At 43.6% G+C, this 22,444-nt stretch overlaps 1 protein-coding gene and 1 long non-coding RNA gene across 23 annotated transcripts in view; one reads left to right on the top strand and one right to left on the bottom strand.

The window, feature by feature from the left end:
* Window positions 1–10,191, top strand: part of LOC309624846 — a 33,970-nt gene extending 23,779 nt beyond the window's left edge. The window contains exons 2-3 of one of the 3 annotated variants that reach the window (XR_014242144.1): window positions 377–488; window positions 2,222–10,191. This is a non-coding gene — a long non-coding RNA (uncharacterized lncRNA). Of the gene's footprint in view, window positions 1–376 lie in introns of all 3 variants that reach the window. The other 2 variants (XR_014242145.1, XR_014242146.1) reach the window with 2 other exon arrangements.
* Window positions 9,470–22,444, bottom strand: part of TPM1 (tropomyosin 1) — a gene marked incomplete at its 3' end in the record, with an annotated part of 27,820 nt that continues 14,845 nt past the window's right edge. For 4 of the 20 annotated variants that reach the window (XM_082383420.1, XM_082383427.1, XM_082383416.1 and 1 more), the window contains 7 exons: window positions 21,100–21,217; window positions 19,812–19,882; window positions 18,958–19,033; window positions 18,436–18,498; window positions 18,079–18,148; window positions 16,579–16,657; window positions 14,952–15,146 (listed from right to left, as the gene is read on the bottom strand). In XM_082383420.1, coding sequence (XP_082239546.1) covers window positions 15,143–15,146; window positions 16,579–16,657; window positions 18,079–18,148; window positions 18,436–18,498; window positions 18,958–19,033; window positions 19,812–19,882; window positions 21,100–21,217 — 481 coding nt within the window. Of the gene's footprint in view, window positions 10,308–14,951; window positions 15,147–16,574; window positions 16,658–18,078; window positions 18,149–18,435; window positions 18,499–18,957; window positions 19,034–19,477; window positions 19,554–19,811; window positions 19,883–21,099; window positions 21,218–22,444 lie in introns of those variants that run through there. The other 16 variants (XM_082383434.1, XM_082383421.1, XM_082383433.1 and 13 more) reach the window with 7 other exon arrangements.

Genomic DNA, 22,444 nt, shown 5'->3' with positions numbered 1-22,444 from the left:
TCCCCAGGAAACCGAACCCCAGAGGCAAGCCCCATCATGCCCTGGTGGAGACACAGGACATGTGCGCTGTCTTCTGGATGGCATGGGGGAGGTGGCTCCCAGAGAGCTGGTGATGGCTGGTCTTTCTGTCTTGCAGGGTTTACTTAAGCCCATCCCTCCCCACTGGAGAGGGGCTGTTCTTACTGTTTATCAACATTGGATTTTAGTGGGGTTTTTTGGCTACACTGTGCAGCTTGCAGGATCTTAGTTCCCTGACCAGGGATTGAACCCACCTCCTCGGCAGTGAAAGCGTGGAGCCCTAACCACTGGACCACCACGGAATTCCCTGGATTTTAGTTCTGAAGGGCGATGAAGCCTTGTCCCCTTGTGATTTCAGGGGGAAGATCTAAATCGGCTATCTGGCTCTGAACCATCCTGATGAAGCATCCTGATGAACATCAGAGGCAGCCTTGAAGGAGCAAAGACAGCACCATATGGCAGCCTCCCAGGTGAGTATGGAAGACACAAGGGGCAGCCTTTTCTTTGAAGCCAGGGAAGGGTGGCTATAATGGCTGATTGCAAAGACACAAGACTAAGATGTGTTTAAATAACAACTCACAAAGAAGCTATCCATCATTGAGAGTTTGCTGTGTCAGGCACTGTACTAAAAACTTTACAGGTAGTATCTTAATCATGCCCTGGATGCAGGTACTATTACTACCCCCATTTTGCAGACAGAGAAGTTTAAGAGCTTACTCAAAGTCACACAACCAGTAAGTAGTAGAGTGACTTCCAAATTCTGGTCTTACTTCAAAACTTTGTTTTTTGTTTTGGTAGTTGTATTTGTTTTTATTTTTGTAATGCAAAGAGGGACAGAGGAGGCGAAGGGGCAGGGCCCAGCAATGTCCCTGGAACAGCTTCTGAGGCATACATTCGTTCTGAGGCATATATTCCTCCAGATTTGTTTTGAAAAGGCAACTTCAGTCCATGCTTCTGGAAACTCTCCAGGTTGTCAACCTCAGTGCAAACAACTTAAAATAAAAAACTCCCATCTGTTCACCACACGGGGATCCAACACAAAATGCAAAGCAAACCTGTTTGGAAAATGCCTGCTCTTAAAACAAGAGTGAGCAAAGCCTGGGATTTTGACCTCTATCCTAGACTGCATCCTTTGCAGTGCAGTTTAAGTTTCTTTTATCGCTGCTTCTTCCCTCTATCACTGTTCATTACCAGTAGTTAAGGGTCTTCCCCAAATGGAGGCAAGAGTGACCCTGGGCAGTGCTTCTGAGCCCTCATAGCCATTATTCACTTTTATCAATTGGGTCTAGACACGGGGTACAAGAAAGAGTGGCTGCCGTGAAAGCATCTTTTAAAGTTCAAGATTGTGTGTTTCTGTTGGTGGGAGGAGGAGGGGGGAGAAATGTGTGGAGCTAGATTTCTTAAAGGCCTCTATCTCAACCAGTTTGGGGAAACTGTCTTGTACTGTTTCTTTTTAAGAACCCAAAGGCTGGAAATCAAATGGCTATCCAGTCCAGGCTGGAGCAGGAATCACTACATAGTTAAACAGCTTAACACTATATTTAGGGTATGCCTGCACTTAAAATAAATAGCTTTTTTTTTTTTTAAGTGTACGTTTTCATTTCCTATGAGTCAGAAAATATCCAAATTACAAAGAATCTCATATCAGTCCTACTTATGAGAGCAAAAAAATCTAGAAAGATTCAAAAATAGGAGAATAACAAATTACGGCACGTTAACCAGTTGGAGTATCATACAATGATATCATGAAGACTAGGTTAGGAACATAGGAAGGTGCTTATGCAAATTTTTTTGAATAAAATTAAGGTTTTAAATACAAAGTCCTATATATACCCACAGGCAAAAGACATGGAAAATAATTTTTTAAAGTGGTGGTGAGATTATAAGTGACCTTTTTCCTTATAGATTTTCTCTTATTTTTATAATCTTTTGTGACAAACTGGAAATGTATACAATTATATGTTGCCTTGTACCTTATGTGTACATTTGGCTTATTTACTTTGCAGTCCTATATCCAAATATGGCAAATAGATTTTCATTTGAACTTGCAAATTGCTGCATGAAATTTGCATATTCCTTTAAATACATAAATATGTATCTATTGCTGTTACACAAACTGGAATTAATTCTTCGGGTTAGAGTCTTTTTAATCCAAATTTCATTATGCTATGTTTATCAGTAATACTTTATCTATCTTGGGTAGGAATCCAAACTAGAAAAGTGAAAGGGAGCTGCCACCCCTCAGCAGTTCCTATCAATACAGCAGTGAAACCCCATTCTCTCAGCACACCACCTCGCTTTCCATCTTTCATGGAAGTCTGGAAGAAGGATTATCTGGAGACCCCCAGGGCTCCTAACCCATTAAGAAGGCTGAAGTCTGGCAACCCCAGCAGGTCAAGTGACTCTTCTCTAAGGTCCACAGGAAAGAGCACTAGGGAGTCTTCCTGTGGAAGAAATGAGTGTTCGTGGTGATTCTCATCCATCTGCTTTCCTAGGAAGCAAAGACTCCCTGCAGACCTCCCTTGTGGAGTAGGAAGCTGATTTTGTAGTCTCGAAGAGGCCGTGTAATTATTTATTTATACTCTACTCCTTGCTCTGAAGATTGGGAGATGCTCTAGGATAAAAGCAAAGGTCTAGTAGGGCCAAAACATTTTTTAAAAAGTTAAATGGTATAAGACAAGAAATGGGAGGCGGGTACGAGGGAAGAATTTGTAAATTAAGTTCAGCAAAAGAAACCTACAATAAAAAAACAAAAAACTTGGTGGCCAGAGTAAAAAGTACAACCAAAGCATTTATAAACTAACAGAGCTCTTGTTTCTAAGGTTTGAGAGGTAAGGGTGAGTCATGCATGCCTATGGCTGGAGTTCTCAAGAAAATTGCACAGCATGCCTGAGACTTTCCCATTGGTTTTAGGTGGTTAAAAATCTTCCAGGAAGGGGGGCACAATGCCTGTTTTCAATGCACTCCTGTATCATTTACTCTCATTTTGCCAGGCAATCATACCCTATTATTATTATTTCTTAATGTGTGTGCATTGCCTCCTCTAGATTATAGACTCCTTGAGGGCAAGAATTCTATTTTATACTTTTTCTATATTGTCCTCCAACCTCTAGCCCCTAAAATAATATAATTTCTTCTTAAATGGAAATGGAAATTCTTAGTCCTGTAGGCCAAATTACTTATAATCTTAATCTCCACATATTCTCCAGTTACTAGAAGACAACAGGGAAGCCCTTTCTCTGTTTGAGTGAGCAGAATAAGAGATTAGAGTAATGAAAAACTATAGCTGGAGGAGAAACAGAAAACATAAGCTGGAAACGAGAGACATTCCAGATAGGAGTTTTCAAGTAGAGGGTTAGGGGTGGAAGAGATGAACAGTTCTGCAAGGATTTGAGACCAGAAACACTTCGTGGAGTCACATTTTCTTTACACTGATTACATTCCTATTCCTAGGCAGATTATCTGCCTTGTTCCTTTTTAATTTCTTGGGAAGGTGCTAAGGCAGACAGTCCTGGAGTATCCTAGAAGAGTACTAGGTGAGAACAGAGCAGGAAGACACATCATGGGAATGGTGGTGATCAAGCTCAAGTAAGCCAGCAATGAATCACTTCCCCGCTGGGTCTTGAGATGCAGATATGCCAGCCATCCCTATGAAGCCATCACTCACCTTAAAAACAAAAATGAAAAACCCTACTGCCTGGGCTTCCCTGGTGGCGCAGTGGTTGAGAATCTGCCTGCCAATGCAGGGGACACGGGTTCGAGCCCTGGTCTGGGAAGATCCCACATGCTGCGGAGCAGCTGGGCCCATGAGCCACAACTACTGAGCCTGCGCGTCTGGAGCCTGTGCTCCGCAACAAGAGAGGCCGCGATAGTGAGAAGCCCGCGCACCGCGATGAAGAGTGGCCCCCGCTCGCCACAACTAGAGAAAGCCCTCGCACAGAAACGAAGACCCAACACAGCCATAAATAAATAAATAAATAAATAAATAAATAAATAAATAAATAAACAAACACAAAAAACCCTACTGCCTGGGTGCTGGGTCACATTTCTAACAGGCTGATCACTGGGCTTTTAGCAACAATATTTAACCCTTTTGGGATAGTGACAGGGCTCACTTTGCATAGCAGTGTCCTTGATCACAGCATGACTCAAGGAGTTACTTGGCAAACTGTTATATTGTGAAACAGGTTTTCACAGAGGAAGTGGGCTTGGGATGGGGTGGGGGGTTAGTTTGGATGCAGGATGTGGTCAGCACACCAAAACCTAGCTCATCGGAAGGCCAGAGGACTACATTATTCCACAGCATGTACCTGGGAATTTAATTTTCGATTTATGAGTATAAGCAACAAGAGTTCCACTGGAAAGGCAGCATTTCAAATTCCAAGTATCTCCTGAGTTGACAACAGATCAGGACTCACCATCATCAAGTGTACTCACCTCTCACCCCCATCCCCACGCAGCATCCACCCAGCGGAGCTGACTCCTTCACGCCTCAGGTCCAGCCATGTCCAGTTGGCCCCTCGGGAGACAGAACAGAGTTCTGTGTGTTCCTGGGCCACACACATGAAGGGCTTTTACCTTTCCCGTCATTAGCTTTCCTCTGGAGACAGGGGATTCCGCGCGGCTCCTCAAGAATGAATGAATGAGGGCTGACCTGCCTTCACTTACATCTGCTGCAAGGCTACCAGCAGGATCCCGTGTTCTGTTAGCTTCCACTCAGCAACGCATCCAAGTGCAAGAAACGGAGCAACGGAAACTTATTTTCAAGGGCCAGTGTTTTGCTTAAATATGAAATGTGAATCTATTACTTTGAAACATTCTTCACCCCTGTGCACAGGTGATTAACCACGTGGCAATTGTTACTTGAGCATTTGTGTCTGGGCCAATCAACAAACGTATTGAGAATGCATTTTATGTGTGGGATGCCACTGCAAAGCCATGAATGGTCTCCGGGGGGATCGGTGCTGGGGATTTTCATTTCAAAAGGAAAAAGGTTACCTTCAGTTTCCCTAAGGACCCAACGCAGGGAGAAAAAAAGGCTCAGGGCTAAGGAGCAGAAGAGGGGCTGGAGGCAGAGGCAGGGCGGAGGTGGGGAGACTACACACATCATCACCTCGTTTAGTTCTCGGCCTTAGAGGAAGTGCACAGGCAAACCATCTGCTTGAAGGATGGAGAAATTGCTGCACAAATGGTAAAATTAAGCTGGGGTCACACAGTGAGTGGCGGAGGGCCTGAACCTGGCCCCTCTGGTTTCCAAGCCCCACACTGCACTGCCTGCCCTGAAGGGGACCTGGGGTTGAACTCAAGCAGATGGTGACCTTGAGCAAGCCACCCAACTCTCCAGCCTCGATGATGATAAGCCTCCTTCCGGCTCCGAATCAGCACTTCAGTTAAGGCTCCAGCCTTGGCAGGCCCTGATAAGGCCCTGACTCGCCTCTTTGTTCTCCAAGGCCTTGGTAACAGGCGGAAAGAAAGCTCACAGGCAGCAGCGACCAGTCTTATCCTCAGGTCGATGCCTATTTGTCAAGAATTTGGCAAAAGTTGCATTCACATTAGTGAGCCTTCAACATAGCTTCATTCATTGTTTGACACACAAAATTTATGAATTCTTTTGGAGAAATGTAGCTCTGAAAACCCTCAATGTCAAACAGTGTATAAAATGGAAGGAACGCTTCTTGTACTGCCTGCCATTTCTAACAATTTCTTGCCAAACCCCTGTCTCCAATTTTGGAAATGATGGCTCCCCGAGTACCCCAGTGTTTTGATTGGAGAATTCAGATTTCTTTTCTATATGTACATGTGACAACAGATACTTTTAAAAATCACATTTACAAATAGCGTTGACAAGGTGAAAAAATGGTTAACCTCGACTCAAATATTTGTTCAAGTGAAAAAGACACTTTTTTCCTGAAGAAGAAAAATAAAAATCAGGCCCAAAGTATTATACTCTCGAGGATACATAGCAGCATACACAAAAATTAGATTTTGTTCTTGCCAGTGATAGCTCTAGGAGCAGTAAGAACTGTTCTCTTCAATGCCAGCGTCAGAAAGTTCAGAACGTATCCACAAAGTGCTTTTCTTTTTTCCTTAATAAGAGATCATAAAACTCTCATCACAAAATTAAATATTTTTGGAAGATGCTTATATTCTTAACCTGTACCCTTTCTCTGTGGAGTTCTACAATGTTTTACACTGAACAAGGCAACATCTCCAGCTGTTCATTCTGAAATCTGGGCCTGCTAAGTCTTGGCAACGAATTTAGGGTATGAATCTTGCTTTGTCTGTACTACACGGTTTTCTAAATGGTGACCGTATCAGCATCCAGCCTCGGTGTCTGCACACTGAAGGGCCTTTACTGCTCTCCCCTGTGTTTGGAGATGATCACACTGGGTCTGACCCAAGCTGTGCGCCCCATGGGGACAGGGCGTTCTCCCTTTTCTATGTATCAGAACGATCAGGTAATAACAATTCTCCGAATTGGCATGATGCTGTAGTAATCCATTGATTTCATCTGGTCCCTGGAACCCAGGGAGGAAGTCAGGCCTTAAACCACCCACTGGGGTCATGGCAGCTGCAAGCTGACTCAACCTCCAGCCTCCCAGGCTCCTCCTCTTCCAGCTGTGCCTGTTGCCTCACCTGGTTCTACTCATGCCCAGGAGCTGCTTTCCTTCTGCTGTAAAACGTCTGAAACAAGTGGAAGAAGAATCCAAACAGGGCTTTGGAGTCACACAGGCCCGACTTTGACGCCAGCCCACACTACTCAGGAGCTCTGGACCTGTGAGCAGGTTCCCTCAGCCTCCCTGAGCCTGTTTCTGTGTTAAGTGAAATGGGACTGAGGTGAAGCTAAAACAACACCAGTAAGGCGCTTATGACAGGTTCTGGCACAGGGTATCTGAGAATAGTCCTGATAACAATCATTGCCACACGGGGCAGAGTCAGTGTTGTCCCAGCTTCCCCAAGTCTTCCGTGTTGGTCTCCATGGCACACGCGGCACGTTGAGGGCAGCAGCAGGAAGGGCCATCGAGAGTGCCCGAGGTGCTGTGCTGTGTACTTATCACCTGGGTCACACATTCCAGTCCCACGATGATAACCTGTGAGCTAAGGGCCCATTTCATAGAAGAACAATCTCAGATTTCAGGACTTGACAGGCTAGGCAGCTAGGAAAAGTGAAGCCAGATCTGGCTCCCAAAGTGAAAAGATGCTGGGTGTAGGAGAGCTTTTGACTAGAGTGAGGCAGGGGGCATCTCTGTCTAGCTGAGGATGGGCAGGGAAGTGCCCAGGGCTGGTGAAGATGCAGGAAGGCCGAGATGCAGAGAGTTTATTTGCCTTGAGAAAAAGGACAGCTTTTTAGAGGTGGGAAATGTAACCTGGCTGCCAAGCTTCTCTTTGGGTCTGTGGAGAGAAAATATTGGGTTGGCCAAAGGTTCATTCGTTTTTTTCCCGTAAGGTGGCTCTAGTAGCACTTAGTTGTCTTTAACTTCATTCAAAACAATTTTGTTAGATTGTATGTGACAGCTGTCATATCAACGTGCATTTAAAAAAAGACTTATCAAAATTGGCGACTTCTTGTGTAGCCATCTTAATATTGAAGATGGAAGAAAAAAAGCAACATTTTCAGCATATTATGCTTTATTATTTCAAGAAAGGTAAAAATGCAACCGAAATGCAAAAAAAGATTTGTGCAGTGTATGGAAAAGGTGCTGGGACTGATCGAATGTGTCAAAAGTGGTTTGCGAAGTTTCGTGCTGGAGATTTCTCGCTGGGCGATGCTCCACGGTTGGGTAGACCAGGTGAAGTCGACAGCAATCAAATCGAGACATTAATTGAGAACAATCAACGTTATACCACGCAGGAGATAGCCGACATACTCAAAATATCCAAATCAAGCACTGAAAATCATTTGCAACAGCTTGGTTATGTTAATCGCTTTGATGTTTGGGTTCCACGTAAGTTAAGGACAAAAAACCTCCTTGACCTTATTTCCACATCCGATTCTCTACTGAAACAGAATGAAAACGTCCTGTTTTTAAAACAAATTGTGATGGGCAATGAAAAGTGGATACTGTACAACAATGTGGAATGGAACAGATAGTGAGGCAAGCGAGATGAACCACCACCAACCACACCAAAGGCCGGTCTTCATCCAAAGAAGGTGATGTTGTGTAGATGGTGGGACTGGAAGGGAGTCCTCTATTACGAGCTCCTTCCGGAAAACCAAATGATTAATTCCAACAAGTACTGCTCCCAATTAGACCAACTGAAAGCAGCACTCGACGAAAAGCGTCCAGAATTAGTCAACAGAAAAAGCATAATCTTCCATCAGGATAATGCAAGACAACATGTTTCTTTGATGACCAGGCAAAAAACTGTTACAGCTTGGCTGGGAAGTTCTGATTCTTCCGCTGTATTCACCACACATTGCACCTTCAGATTTCCATTTATTTCAGTCTTCACAGAATTCTCTTAATGGAAAAAATTTCAATTCCCTGGAAGACTGTAAAAGGAACCTGGAACAGTTCTTTGCTCAAAAAGATAAAAAGTTTTGGGAAGATGGAATTATGAAGTTGCCTGAAAAATGGCAGAAGGCAGTGGAACAAAAGGGTGCATACGTTGTTCAGTAAAGTTCTTGGTGAAAATGAAAAATGCCTTTTAATTTTAGTTAAAAACCGAAGGCGTTTTCTGGCCAACCTAATACCTGATCGAAGGGTGTGGAAGAACAGCTACAGAGATACTGAATCCTTTTCAATGAAAATATCCGTGCATCCAAATGAATTTATTTCCATTCTACTGTGTTCGCTTTCATGGGAACGTCTTTTTTTCCTCTGTAGCACAAGTTTAGCCAACTAATACTGTAATCTGTTTTTGTAATGTTGTACAACTAACATTGTACAATATTGTACTAATATTGTAATGTTTTTGTTTGTCTAACATCTTCAAGACTGACCTGTGATGTTTTCAGTTGCCAAGTCCAATAAAAAGATGTATTGGAATTTAGAACTCAACATGAGTTAGAAAGCAGAAAATCACCAAGACCCTTTACTTCTACTTTGAAGTAGAATCACACTGCTAGGGGACAACACATTTGGTGCATTAACCCACAATTTGTTGATGTGTATGACTGCCACTACTAGAGACTTAGCTAAGAATTGAGGAAAAATCCCCAAACCAGTAGAATCATGGCAAAAGGTCTACATGAATGTACATGCAGATATAACCCATAACCTGGAGAAAGGCCTGGACTTCGAAAGTGTCCTTTGCTGCTTGGCTGTAACTTTAACAGACCAAAGGGATGTTGGCTTGAGTGCTTCTGGGAGGATGACACATGAAACCCAGTTTCCTCCTGGACATTGGGATATTAATTTGCTTTAAGAAACATGTGTGAGGGAAGGTAGGTCGATCACACGATCTAAAGTTCACAAAGTAAAAACGTACAAATGACAGGACCACCCCATTTAGAAAATGTCCTACAATGTGCATTTATTCCATATCATTATACAAGGTTTCCATACAGTTATAACTCTTAAGACAATGTTTTTTCTTCACCATTGTACGTGGTGCCTAAATCTTTCACTTGAACATGGTGGAAATCCACATCGCATGCTATCCCACGAGCTGTAACGAACTGCAAATGTGCCAATTAAAAGAAAACAGAAGCCTCAGAAGAGCATGTTGGCTTACAAACCCTTGGCTTTAGTGAATTCTGCCAGCCAGGATCCGTAGTCTCACCTCATCGTTAAACCCAAGACAAAATAAATTAGTGTTGGACAGAATTCTAAATTGTACAATACTGAACAAAAGACCACAGTGGGACCTTTTGTTTAAAGTAGCACCAATCCACACCTGACTGTGTTTCCAACATTAATCTTCCTGTTCATGTATCATTGGCACTTTGAGTGGAAATCTTTCTGCTTCAGCAAGGATTCCTGGACTAAGCATACTGTGTTGCTAAACTCTCTACGAAGTGTGGCAACGTCAACTTGGGAAATGGCACATTTAAATCATTGTCGCCTTGACACGGGCTTGCCTGTGTGTGTGTGTCTTTCCCACCCCTGATCTAGCTGGTACTTTGTGGATGTATCTGTGACAGTGGTAAAAGTAAATAAAAATGCATTTAAGGGGTTTCATGGTAAGCATGGTGTTTAAAAACAAAACAAAACAAAAAACAAAAAACAACATGAAAGAATGTGGTCGCAGCTAAGGAGGTTTTCACATGTTGTTTAACTCCAGTAAAGTCTGATCCAGCATCTGGTGCATACTAAGGTTTTCTTCTTTGGCATGAGCCACTTTCTCTGTGGTGGGATTAGAAAATTAAGTCATGAATAGCTGCGCTTTGGACACAGCGGTGGTTTGTACATTTAGGCAGGCAAACATCAATCACAAACACAGGATGAGATGATTAGGACCAGGCATGCTCGTAAGACATTACTCATTTCCAGACAAGGACCTACGAAGGGGAAGCTGTCTTGGACCCGAAGGAACTACAGGCACAGCAGGTTCTCACAGAGTGGCCAGGTGAACCTCCACCAACAATCCACTGAGGACAAAATGCAGGTGGGGCTGGTGAAGGTTCACTGGTCATGTGCCGCGGGAACAGGGAGAGGTGCTTGCAGCACTGAAGTTAACAAAAGCAGACGGTTCTGAGTTACAGGCAGTTAAGGTCTGAGAGTTGTGTTGTAACACAGTCTCACAGAAAACAAAGATGACGTAAATAGGCTTTCTGACAACTTTTTCAACGATTTATTTCTGTTACTCATTAAAAAAAAATTACCAACACGTTTCATGCACACTCCAGTAGGACATTCTCTTATTATTATTTTCACAGTGTTCTATTTATTATTAGCATGACATTCTCACCAGATTCCAACAGCACTGTTAGACTGAATAAAAGCATACCTTTCAGATAATCAGGGACTTCTGACATGAACTCCTGTTTTCAAAAGCTATTTTGCCCAAGCATGGTTAATCATCTTTCAAACACTATACCAGATACTTAGAAGTTAGAAATATGAATATGTAATAGGAATATATATTATATATATCATATCCTATATATAATATATATATACTTATACACATACACACCCCTCTGCTTTGGCTTTCTAACTTAAAGCAAGACTCAGTTCTCTGTAGGAAATAGAAAACATTTTTTTGGTCCTCATTATGTATCAGCTCAAACAAGAGGACCTGCTCTTGCAAAGATGAGTGCTGAATTGATTATAAACATTGATCCATATACACAGATGTAATTTTACCATAAAAGTGGTTTGGGGATTAAAGAGAACTTAATTATTCCAGATATGAGAGGAAAATGCAGGCAAGGTCAGCCTTTCAACTGATTCATGTTCAATTCTGCAGAAAGGAATCGTTTTCAACCCTATTAGGTGAAGGTATGACAGTCTTAGATTTCCTGCCCATGGGCTGCGTTCCTAGAATTCAGCCCAGGCTCTTTCCCACTTAAGTTTAATCCTCATTCAGGGCCAGCTTTAGTTGGTTAGTTAGGCGGCGGTTTTGCTCAAGTTGCTGGTAGAGTTCATCTGTACAGGTCAGCAAGCAGGTTAGCAGAAGAGAAGAGGCAGAAGGAAGAGAGGTTAGCTGGAGTTGGTGAGAGGGAGTTCGCAGACAGAACACAGAGGTACCTCGGGCGCCAGTCACTTGCTGAGCAGGTTACCCTTACCCTGTGGTCAGCTGTCCTGTGCCCAGGAAGGGCGGATGGAAAAGGCCTGGCAGACTTAGGAAGAGCCAGGACTCCTCTCTTGGCAGGACGGGAGGGAAAGAGAACAGCAGGATCCGAGGAGGAGGACAGAGAGAGGGTATGTTCCTCGTGCATCTCAGTAAAACCACTGTGTAAACTGGGCTGAATGCAGCTTCTGGAAACAGCCTCAGGAACAGGGGCAGGGCTGGAGGCGAGCCCACTCCTTGCTAGGGTTCAGCTGAGAGCTTCCTGCGAAGCCTCAACCTGCCCATTTCTGCTCACCTCTTCCTGGAACCCCTTTCATCTCCACTCCCAGGGCTGGCTTTCCTTTCAGGTAGCACCAAGAGGGGCTACCGCCGCTGCATTAACAGCAGAACTGAGCTCCCTGTCCCTCCCCTAGTTGCTGTGATAGAGGGTGCAAATTCTGAACTCTCGTCCAGCCTAGATACAGGGTGTGTTACCCTACTCAAACAGCAAAAGAACAAGCATTTATTTCCACTCAAAACTGACTTAAAATTTAACTGCTGACCTTCTGAAGAGGATGGCATTCTCTGGTGCTAGATGGACGTGTATAAAATGAATAAAATCTCAAACAGCCACATGGAGACCAGCGTGAAATGCATTTTACACTCGGGCATGTAATCTCACTTGGCAAGGAAGGCAGCCACTAGAGTCAGTCTGTATCTGGTGGTCCAGGAGATGCCCCAACAAGGACAAGAACCTGGCACTTACCATGAAAAGCTGGAGAATACATGATTGTTTCGAATGACGGTGACGACCTAGACCCACAAAACTCTTAACTTAATGATCTTGAAAAGCGATAATCCTATACCCCAGGGAAAAGAAAAATGTTTGGTCTCTAGCCCCCAGGTCTGTGGGGAAATTGATCAATTCTTATTTTAATTTTCTCTCATGTATGGTAGGAGATGGGGAATACGCTATATTTGTTGTGCTTTCTAGTTTGGACTATCTGCTGTGTTGTCTTCTTTGTTGATGCAAATTCTCTGAATATTCGAAACCCCAGTCAAATGTCACCTCCTCCAGGTAGCGCCCAGTCAGAATTACTGTCTCTATTCCTTGTTGACTCTAAATGCACACCATCTGTTAGTTCAGACTTGCTTCCCTCATCTATCTATCTTCCCACAAGATAGCCAGCTCCTCGAGGGCAAAGAACATTTATGGTTCATCTCTTTACCACATCCTTCCTACCTTTCATGGTATCTTGCATGTTTGGGGGGTGCAAAATCTATACCCCACTAGCACATTCACACTATCGTGTGGGAAATACCACCACAGGCAGGTAGGATGTCCTAGTTTGCTGAGCCAATGCACAGCCAAGCTGGGAAGGAAGAACTCTGGAGAAATCCCAGAGAATCCAGAGGGTCAATGTGAATGCAGCTTCAGTGACAGCTGTCCCTACCACATCCTCCTTCGGACCTGCTCCACTTCAGCTGCCATGGAACTGGTGTGCCTGGGGGCGCCTGGAACGCTTACATGTTTGCAAGTATTCTTCCCTCCTGTTCTACCTCCCCAATGTCTGGGATGTCTAGCGCCAAGCAAGGATTTTGGGGTTTGGTCCAACCAAGGCTCTTGCAGCAGCTGCCTCTACATATGGCCTGACCCTTTGAGCTAGAAGCCTGGGCCCCAACAACTGCTTGATAAAATCAAAAAGCTATTTATCCTCCTGTGCACCCATACCTTCTTGGGCTATTCCAAATTTGCCTTGCAATCCATCAGTTTCCCACTTCCCCTTGCAGAATATACTTATAGGAAGTGTGAAAATCCCCAGAAGGGCTTTCAAAAAACAGATGTGCCTCCAAAATTAACTGAACATCTGCTCAGCAGAACTTTCAGACTTGTCATTTTATCTATGGCAGGAAGCAGGGTTACTCAGAGAAGGGCCCACTTCTATTACTCTGAATTTTAAAAGAACAAGGCAGGAATCATAGTCAAAAGCAGGCCCAAGAAGCCTTAGGAAAAGATAAACAAGAAATTACTGAAGACTTTACACTCTCAAGGGAGAGACACTGTCTAAATTATAAATTTTTAAAAGTCCACTACACCACTACTAAATTCACTTACCTCTTAAAAAGAGTATTTTTACTCTCTTCTGAGGTTTTGTAGAGTGACTGACATTCTCAATTTGTCCAAATTTACTTGAATACAGGGGTATATAAACACTCTTAGGCTAAGAAAAACTATACACAAACAGATGAAGGTCACCCACATTTAAAACACAGGAGAAATACAGCCAGACTGTTGAGGATGGAGAAATGTTGGGAATTAAGAAATAAAAGTCCACATCATTTTTAAGTTCTAATTTTGCGATGTGTTATAAAAAAAAAAATCACTTAATTGCTGTTTTTGAATTTATAAATATAACTGATAAACTATAACTGAACAATTTCTACTATTTTTAAGGGGTAAAAAAAAAAAACCAACTTTAATGGCTATGCTTTAAAGATGTTCACAAATAAAAAAAAAAAAGTTAATTATCACAAAGCTTTACTGTAAGTACAACCCCTCCTAAAGAATACATGATGAGTTTAAGAGCACAAAAATAAATCTTGACTTGAACATAATCGTATGTTCCTAAAACCTAAGAATGTCATTTCATGATCAAAACGAAGGTGGCTGAGGAATGAATATACTTTTAAAAAGCTTTAACTGTTCTTTGTGCTGTAAAAGGATGATCAACAATAACCTCAGCTTACACTGTTTGAATCCACATTCCTTTTCACCTTTTCTGATATGTAAGTTCCTAGCAATGTGGGGTGGCAGCCACACCCTCCCAAGCAGGGCTATCTAAACACCAACACAGAGGGCTCACCACATCCCAACTAAACATCTGGCAGAGGAAGGCACTGCTCAAGGCAGATCTTCCGGCTCCAACAAGCAACATCCCCTGTGCAGAGGTTCTCAACCCGTACTACATACCAGAGCCATCTCAATCCCTAAAAAAGACACACACGCCCAGGCCTCACTCTAACCTTTGCAAACCAAAACTCTGAGAGGGACCCAGGCATGGGTATTTTTTAAAAAGTTCCACAAGGAACTACTGCTTTAGAGTCTCTTGATATTAATGTATGATGTTCAGAATGGGGGGGAGAAAAAAAAAAAAAAAAGAGCAAAGCAACAGCCAAAAATTAACCCTCATATGTGTGATGAAGATTTGGAGTTTTATTCAGTGTTGAAACTAAAATGTCAATAAATAAGAAGTAAAAAGAATAGCAAACAGAAATAGCTTACACAGTGTTTATTTTACACTGCAATGAGGAGCTTCTGTACAATAGGAAGCACAGTGTGTGCCTGGCCCTAAGGCAGGATGTGGAAAGAAAGAACCAGGGTCAGCTGGAGAACAAACTGCAGAACTCAGAGAGGAGGGACATCCAGCTTGATGAAGGGGTCGTGCGAGAAGTGAAGCAAAGAGACTTATCTTCATGAAGAGAAAAGGTGGGAGAAAAAGGAAAAAAGTGGCACAATGGAAAACGGAAAAGCTAAACTAACAGATGAGAGCAGCATTTGAAACACAGGTAAGAAGCAGACATGCAAAACCTGCTGCCAGCCGCACCTATGGGAGGATGTCAATCCTTGCCCACCAGTGTCTGGACCCGAGGCCAGCACAAGCCCCTTCTGGGGGAGTTTCATTGCAAAAGACCCATGAACAGAACTTAAAAACAGATTTTAAGCTAAACCCACCTTTCAGAATACTTAACCATACTTAATGCTAAAAGCTTTTCTCATAGAATCACCACCTTTTAGCACTGAGAGACAGATGATCTGATCCATCCCCTCATTTACAAATGAGGGAAGAGGGGATGGAATTCTCTCTAGCTTCCATGGGGACAGTCGTGTCTCAAAGGGTAGTGTGGCGATTCTATAATCTATAAGGCAGCAGGCACTTGCCAACGCTCTTCAAGCTACCATTTTTCTGCACGGGTAAAGGAATGACAGGTGGGCCAGGAAACTGTAATTTCCAGCTTACATGGAATTCAGTGCCATCTTATGAGATTAAAAGGAAGCCTCTGTGAAACATTCCAGGTTAGAATTTAGAGGGGCAGAGAAAGCTTAACATTCAGGTTTGGTTAGTAATATGTACCTTAGTCGTGTATGCTCCAGGTTCTCGCGAGATTAAGACTATCGACTCCACTCTTACCGCCCAGCAGCAGTAAAAGCTGGGCCATTAACTCCCAAACTCACGTAACACCATCTGTGTCTTATGGCCCATTTCTTTGACACAGGTTGTGGTGTTTGTATGTTAATTCTTTTTCTCTAAACAGAAAATTAAAGGCTTGGCTACGCGGCAGAGGGTTCACTTCCGTCTAGAATTCTTAAAGGGAAGGTGTGACTTTTTACAGCAACATTCTTTATGCTGTTCTGGATCAATTTCCCTTCTCTAAGAGCCTCAGTCATCTGACAGTGTTGGGTTCCTTAAATTTATTATTTCTTTTACGAAAAATGTTCACATTGTATTTAATTGAATCTCAGGAAACCGACTTTTGATATTTCTTGGGAAATGCCTGCACAATTGCGTGGCCTACCAATTCTACTTGAGCCTAGTTTAATTTCCTAAAAGGACAGTGCCCAAGTCACACATATTCCAGTTCGCTGCTTCATGGGAACGATCTAGCTGAGACAATGTGAAATGAATGGATTCTGAAAGGAAAATGGTTTGTATAGACAGACAATCCAGTTGGCCTTTATGTTAGTAGAATGTGAAAAAACAATGACTATCCTAGATTATGCAAAGACAGTGAGCATAAAGGTGTAAAGATGGAGATTCTGGAGACACAGAAGGGAGTGGTGGCGAATTTATCATATTAGCATGAGGGCACGGGTGTGATCAGGCAGGGTGGATGAACATTTACATGGAAGTCATATCGTTGAGAGCGTGGTCCAGCTCCTCGCTGATGGCTTTGTACTTCAGTTTCTGAGCGTACAGCTCGTCTATGACCAGGAAGTGGAAGGCAGAGGTGCAAGGACATGGAGAGTGATCAAGAGATGGAGGGTGAGTGAGGGTGGCATGGACGCCATCCCGACACAGCAGCAAGAAAAGGGCAATGCATGAAGGAATTGGTGCCGCAGCAGGTGGCCAATGCAGGAGGCGTGCGTTTTGTTTTTAATAAAATTGAAACAAAAACAAAAAGAACAAAACCCATTAGAAAATAAAACAAGAAACTCAATACGAAAATCATAACAAATATGGCAGGTATATCAGTAAACCACGTTAAATCCTAAACAAAACCACAGAAGGCTGTCTCCTGGTTGGGAGAGGGGTAAGAGAACGTCTTTCTTTCAGAGAGCTGTAATTTAATTACACTGGAGTAGTCAGCCACCTGCCACTATAAACAGTGGAAAAAATATCCAAGGGCATTGTTGTGAAGAAACAATTTGTGACTACAGTCTGTAATCCTTATCTGGCTCCACCCTGAAACCACTGACTTCCGGACCAAACTAGACCACCGGGGTATGGATTTCTTGGTGCCATCCAGACTACTCCTGTGGTCTGCCCACTCAAGCTGCCCTCGCTGGTCCAGGAGGCTTGAAAAGCGAGGAGAGCCACGCTTTTTATGGTGTTGCTGTGCCAAATCTGCAATTCAGTTCTTCTAATGATGAAGGTTTCATACTCTGCTGCAATTTGGCAGATTGTTTTGCAACCATTTGTCATTTTCTCTTTTCCACCAGCTTGGTTATCATCTGCACCAACCTCCAGTCCCTTCTCTAGCGACTTCTGCCTTTGATGTATATATTTTGTATATTTTTTTCTTTCTTTTTCACAGCCTCAGAGCTCAACATTTAGGGTTTCTGAGAGACAGAGAGGGTGTGACTAAAATAAAACCTGAATATCTTAGTGGAGAAGTGCTGAAGTATAATGTCAAAGTGTAGTGCCCTATCACCCTCCACCCCCCTGTCAGGATACGCAGCACATGCCAAGATGACTAGTAACTTAAAAAAAAAAAAATCTAAACCCTTACACTGAATTCACACTTGGGGGAAGTTGTGCCTAAAAACAAATCTATACCATTCTGGCCATAAGGAGATATCACTAAAGACAGAAAACACACCAGTCATTCTCACCTATAACCACCTCACTCACAGTGAGAAATAAACCTGCCACACTTCCGAAGAGTGTGCAGTAGAGCCGTTTGGCATCTGCTGTTACAAAAAGAGATGGGCCCCGTCTGGTGGCTAACGGTCATCTGGTGAACAGAGAGTTTAAGAGCCATGGAATGAAAACCCCAAAGGGCAGACAGGAAGAATGTGCAAGAGCAAAGAAGTGTATCAAGGAGGACGCAATGATTGGAAAATGACTTCGCCAGGTCACTACTCGGCCATAAGGATTAAGTTAAAAAAACTTAAGATCTTACCTTCTAAGTCATCAATGCTTTTCTCCAATTTAGTTACTGACCTCTCCGCAAACTCGGCCCGAGTCTCAGCCTGCAATAATTCAATTTATTTCAATCAGAATTGGGAAGTTTTAGATTTCTGGTAGCTACGAATACAGAGAAACTAGAGAATGAAAATCAAGCCTGGCACCCATGAAAGGGGTCTGAGACCACCTGCCAGTCAATCACCACAGTGAGAGGTGGCTAGCACAGCTCACTCTCCAAGACCACCCCTGAAAATCCCTGGATCATTCTAACTTTAAAATGAAAAAGCCCTGAACAGTTCCGTAAGAACAAACTCAATCCAGCTGGCTTTGTCCAAAACACCCTTAATATTACCTCCTTCAACTTGTCAGAAAGGACCTTGATCTCTTCCTCATATTTGTCTTCCTTCTGCGAGTACTGTAATTAGAAAGAATGTTCCAGATGTCAGGCCATAGCTCACCCTACACTGAGGTCTTCTAATACAACGAAAGTGTCAGCCCAGCCAACAGATGTTGAGGATCTCTTAGGAGGTAATGGAGCCTCTGATATCAAATGGCATACAACAATGCATTCTCTGTTTTCCTGCCTATTGTTTTACATGGGATAAGAACAAGATAACTTATCCATTTGGCACTTGGTTTAAATTAAATTGTTACAGATGACTCACATACTCAAAATAAAATAGATTCTCCATTAAAAAAAAAAAAAAAGAATCTGTTATTGATAATCATCAGGAAATTGCCTCAAAATGACGCCATTTGCTAAAGTGTCTAATGGATTATTCCTTTCCTCGGCAGGGCCCCAGAAGAGAAAAAGCGGGTGTCTCTAGAGCAGCTCTTAAAGATGCCTTTCCCCCACGCCGTGCTCCTGGCCTACCTTCTCAGCCTGAGCCTCCAGTGACTTCAAGTTGTTCGTCACAGTTTTCAACTCTTCTTCAAGCTCGGCACATTTGCTAACGTTTTCGATCAGAGGTAGAAAGGGTGGGAGACAAGCCAAAGGAAGGAGGAGAGAAAAAGGAGAGGGATGGGAAAAAATGAAAACCGAGTCCTAGAGAACAAAGGGCTGCCTTAAAGTAGCCAAATCATCAAGGTACTAAAACGCTCAATTTTGCCATGGACACTGCTCCCAACCTTCCAACAGCAGAAAGGCAGGGTGACAAAATCCAACAACCTCGAAGTGTGATAATTTGGCTTCTTTTTTGGCTGCACCAAAGAGCATTTATGAAGGAAAAACAAAGGAGTATAAAGGACCCAAAGAAAGCACTTAAAGCAAGGTATAAGATAGCAGAGGGTGTAGTGAAGGTGCAGTCGTTATAAAAATGAACCAGTAGGCATTGGAAGCTGAAAGACGCCTGGGTTGCAGTTAAACCTAAAACCCATACATGAGCCATCAGTACCTTATCCTCTGCAGCCATTAATGCTTTCAAGGTCTGATCCATTATTCTTAATTGTTCTTCCAGCTGTCGAACTTGGCTGTTAGTGGACACAGGAAATGCACAAGGCCATTCTCAAAATCAGTGTGCAGGTAAGGCATGCAGTGATACACGCATTCATACATAGACACCCCACGCAAGTCCTCCGTGTTCCATACTCGTGGCTCATCCACGTCAAATGAGCACTTAAGGAGCCCGGAGCTGAAACAGGTAAATGTGCAGCTGCCAGAAGGTCATGCTGTTTAGTCACTGCTCCGCAGCACCCCACACACCGCCTCCTGGCGCGGGGCCCGCTTACCCTTCTGAGAGCTCAGCCCGCTCCTCTGCACGCTCCAGGTCACTCTCAATGATGACCAGCTTACGGGCCACCTGCAGCAGAACAAACACAAAACACACACACCATGGGGCTTCCAAGCTCTGAGGAGGGGTGTGGGGTGAGGCCTGGACCCGTCAGCCCCTAGGAGTTCTTGCCTCCAAACAAGATGATCCTCTTTCCCGTGCGCTGGAGAGAAGCGACTCTCCACCAGGCGTGCCCATGGAGAGGAGACCAGAGGCTTCTGCTCACCAAGACCCAGCATGGTTAGTTATGGGTGGGCTGGCTCATCTTTAGTCCTACCTAGGTGAAGCCTGTATAATTACATAGCAGCCAGACCAAGTGTGGAAGGAGGGAGAGAGATGAAGTTCACAGTCTCGAAACTAGCAGTGTGATGAGACATGACGCCTTTTATGCTGAAAAGGCGGGGCTGCAAGACAAGACTGAAAATAATCCTGAGAACTCCATCCATCTAGAGCTCTGTACCTCGACTCCCTCTGTGTGCCGCAGGCTACAAATGCCAACAGAAACGGCAAGAGAGGCTGACATGAGAAGCTGCTGAGGTGACTAACGAGGTCAGTGGAAGAAAGGACCAGAGAGAAGGGATCCTAGGAAGCATTTCAAAATTAGTGGGCATAGTGTAACCTGGAGATGGGAGATGATGATGAAGAAGAGTCAGTGGTGTTTCAGGATAGCCATAGTACATTAAGGGAAAAACTAAAACCTTAAACACAGTCACGTGGGCTCTGTTATCACAGGAGGTTGCTTTCATGGGGCACGAACCAGGAGGTGATTCACCTGTGAACCTTGAGGAGCGAGGAGGACAGAGAGAAAGGCCTCCACGAATCTAGGGGGCAAGTGCACGATCTGTGCCTCTGCACTGACTGAACTGGGCCGCGCCAGGTGAATCACACTAGGGAGCACGGCTTGCGTGGTGACAGCATGAGAGGGCCCTTCCACAGAACACAAGAGGCCCAGCTCTCCCTTCTCCTGACCAGAGAACTTTTGTCCTGGTCTTTGTGTGTGTGTTTGGGGTGGGGCGGGGAGGCATGGGGGCACAGAGAAAGCTTTGGTCTTTCCCAGTGCAACTGATCCCCTAGCAGGATCAAAACTGAGAACCGTTTTCTGGGGACAAAGGAACTCTGCTTCTCAAAACCACCCATTCCTGCTAAGGAAGCAGATGGTTTCACTGAAGAACGCAAGGCTGCACACTGCTCCCCCGCTCCTGGGCCGCGGCTAGGAGCCCACAAGGCCTTGGGCCCCAGGATCTGACCTCTTCGTACTTGCGGTCGGCATCCTCAGCGATGTGCTTGGCCTCTTTCAGTTGGATCTCCTGAATTTCCATTTTCTCCTCATCCTTTTGGGCTCGGCTTTCAATGACTTTCATGCCTCTGAAAAGGAAGACATGCAGGAAGACGCAAGATTTAGAGGCGACCTCCACGAACTCACCCTGCGCCACGGTGGTTTGTGAGGCTGTGTAACTGACAGACCGAAACAGAGCACAGAGCTACTTTTATCTTCCAAACCATGAAACAAGACTTTCTAGAGCTGAAGGCAGAGAAAGACACACACTTCCCTCTCTCTGTTTATTGTGAATGAAAGCTTACACTTTTGGTACTGTTGACACTGCCCAGGCAGCTAATGTGAAATGAAAGGTATCACGTGAGGATCCTGTCTGAATGTGGGAGGCATGGAATCAAGGAAGGTCAACAAGCTTTACCTGCTATATAAATAATGGGACTTCTTCCCTTTTCTGGTGGGAAGCTTCAGCTTGAAAATGGACCAAAGTCAGAACGAAAGCCAACTTATCTTCATGTACTTCCTTCCCACAAAGAAAGTAGCTGTTCTTACCCCTTTAGCCACAAATGTAAATATTAGATTGAACCAAATGAAATTGCTGGTATTTGACCACATCGGACCTGCAAAAATGGCAATTTCATGTGGGTTGACCTATACTTTAGAGAAGAAACTGAGTTTTGCCTATAATAAAACTCATAATAGAGGTGTTGAGAGGCAGGACCAACACCATCTCCTATGCTGATGTGTACGTTTGGATCCTTCAGCATGGTGTTAAGTTTTAGAAAATGTTAATTGACCTATGATATATTACAGATTTATGCAATAACAAATTATGTTAAAACGGGATTCATTTACCAAAATCTAAGTACGCAGTAAGATAAATAAATCACTTTTTTTTTTTAAATGAAGCACTACAATGTATTTTGGGAGACCTGCATCTTGGCTCGGCTATAAATTCTCTTTGAGAGTTCGGGCAGGCCACACCAGTCTCTGAACCCTAGTCTTCTCATCTGTAAAACCAGGGGACTGGAGTAAATGATCCCTAAATACCTTTTTACTCCAAAGTCTAACACTGCCAGATTGCCTTCCTTTCAGGTTCACTAACAAGTGTATTTCAGGAAGAAGCCAGCCACAAAACCATTGGTTATATGTACACTGTTAAGAGATGATGAGTCATCTTTAAGAATTCCAAAACTCTTGATTAGAAAAGAATCAATAAGCAACAGTGAATAATGAGCTGAAAACTTCAGCTAAAGAGCTTCTTTAATCCTAAAGTCTGCAATCATTCTTTATCCATGGTGGCAGGGGGCAAAAAGGCA

Source organism: Balaenoptera borealis (assembly GCF_965194805.1).
Source record: "Balaenoptera borealis genome assembly, chromosome: 3".
In the NCBI taxonomy this organism is placed as follows: domain Eukaryota; kingdom Metazoa; phylum Chordata; class Mammalia; order Artiodactyla; family Balaenopteridae; genus Balaenoptera; species Balaenoptera borealis.
This window is presented reverse-complemented; position numbering and strand designations above follow the sequence as displayed.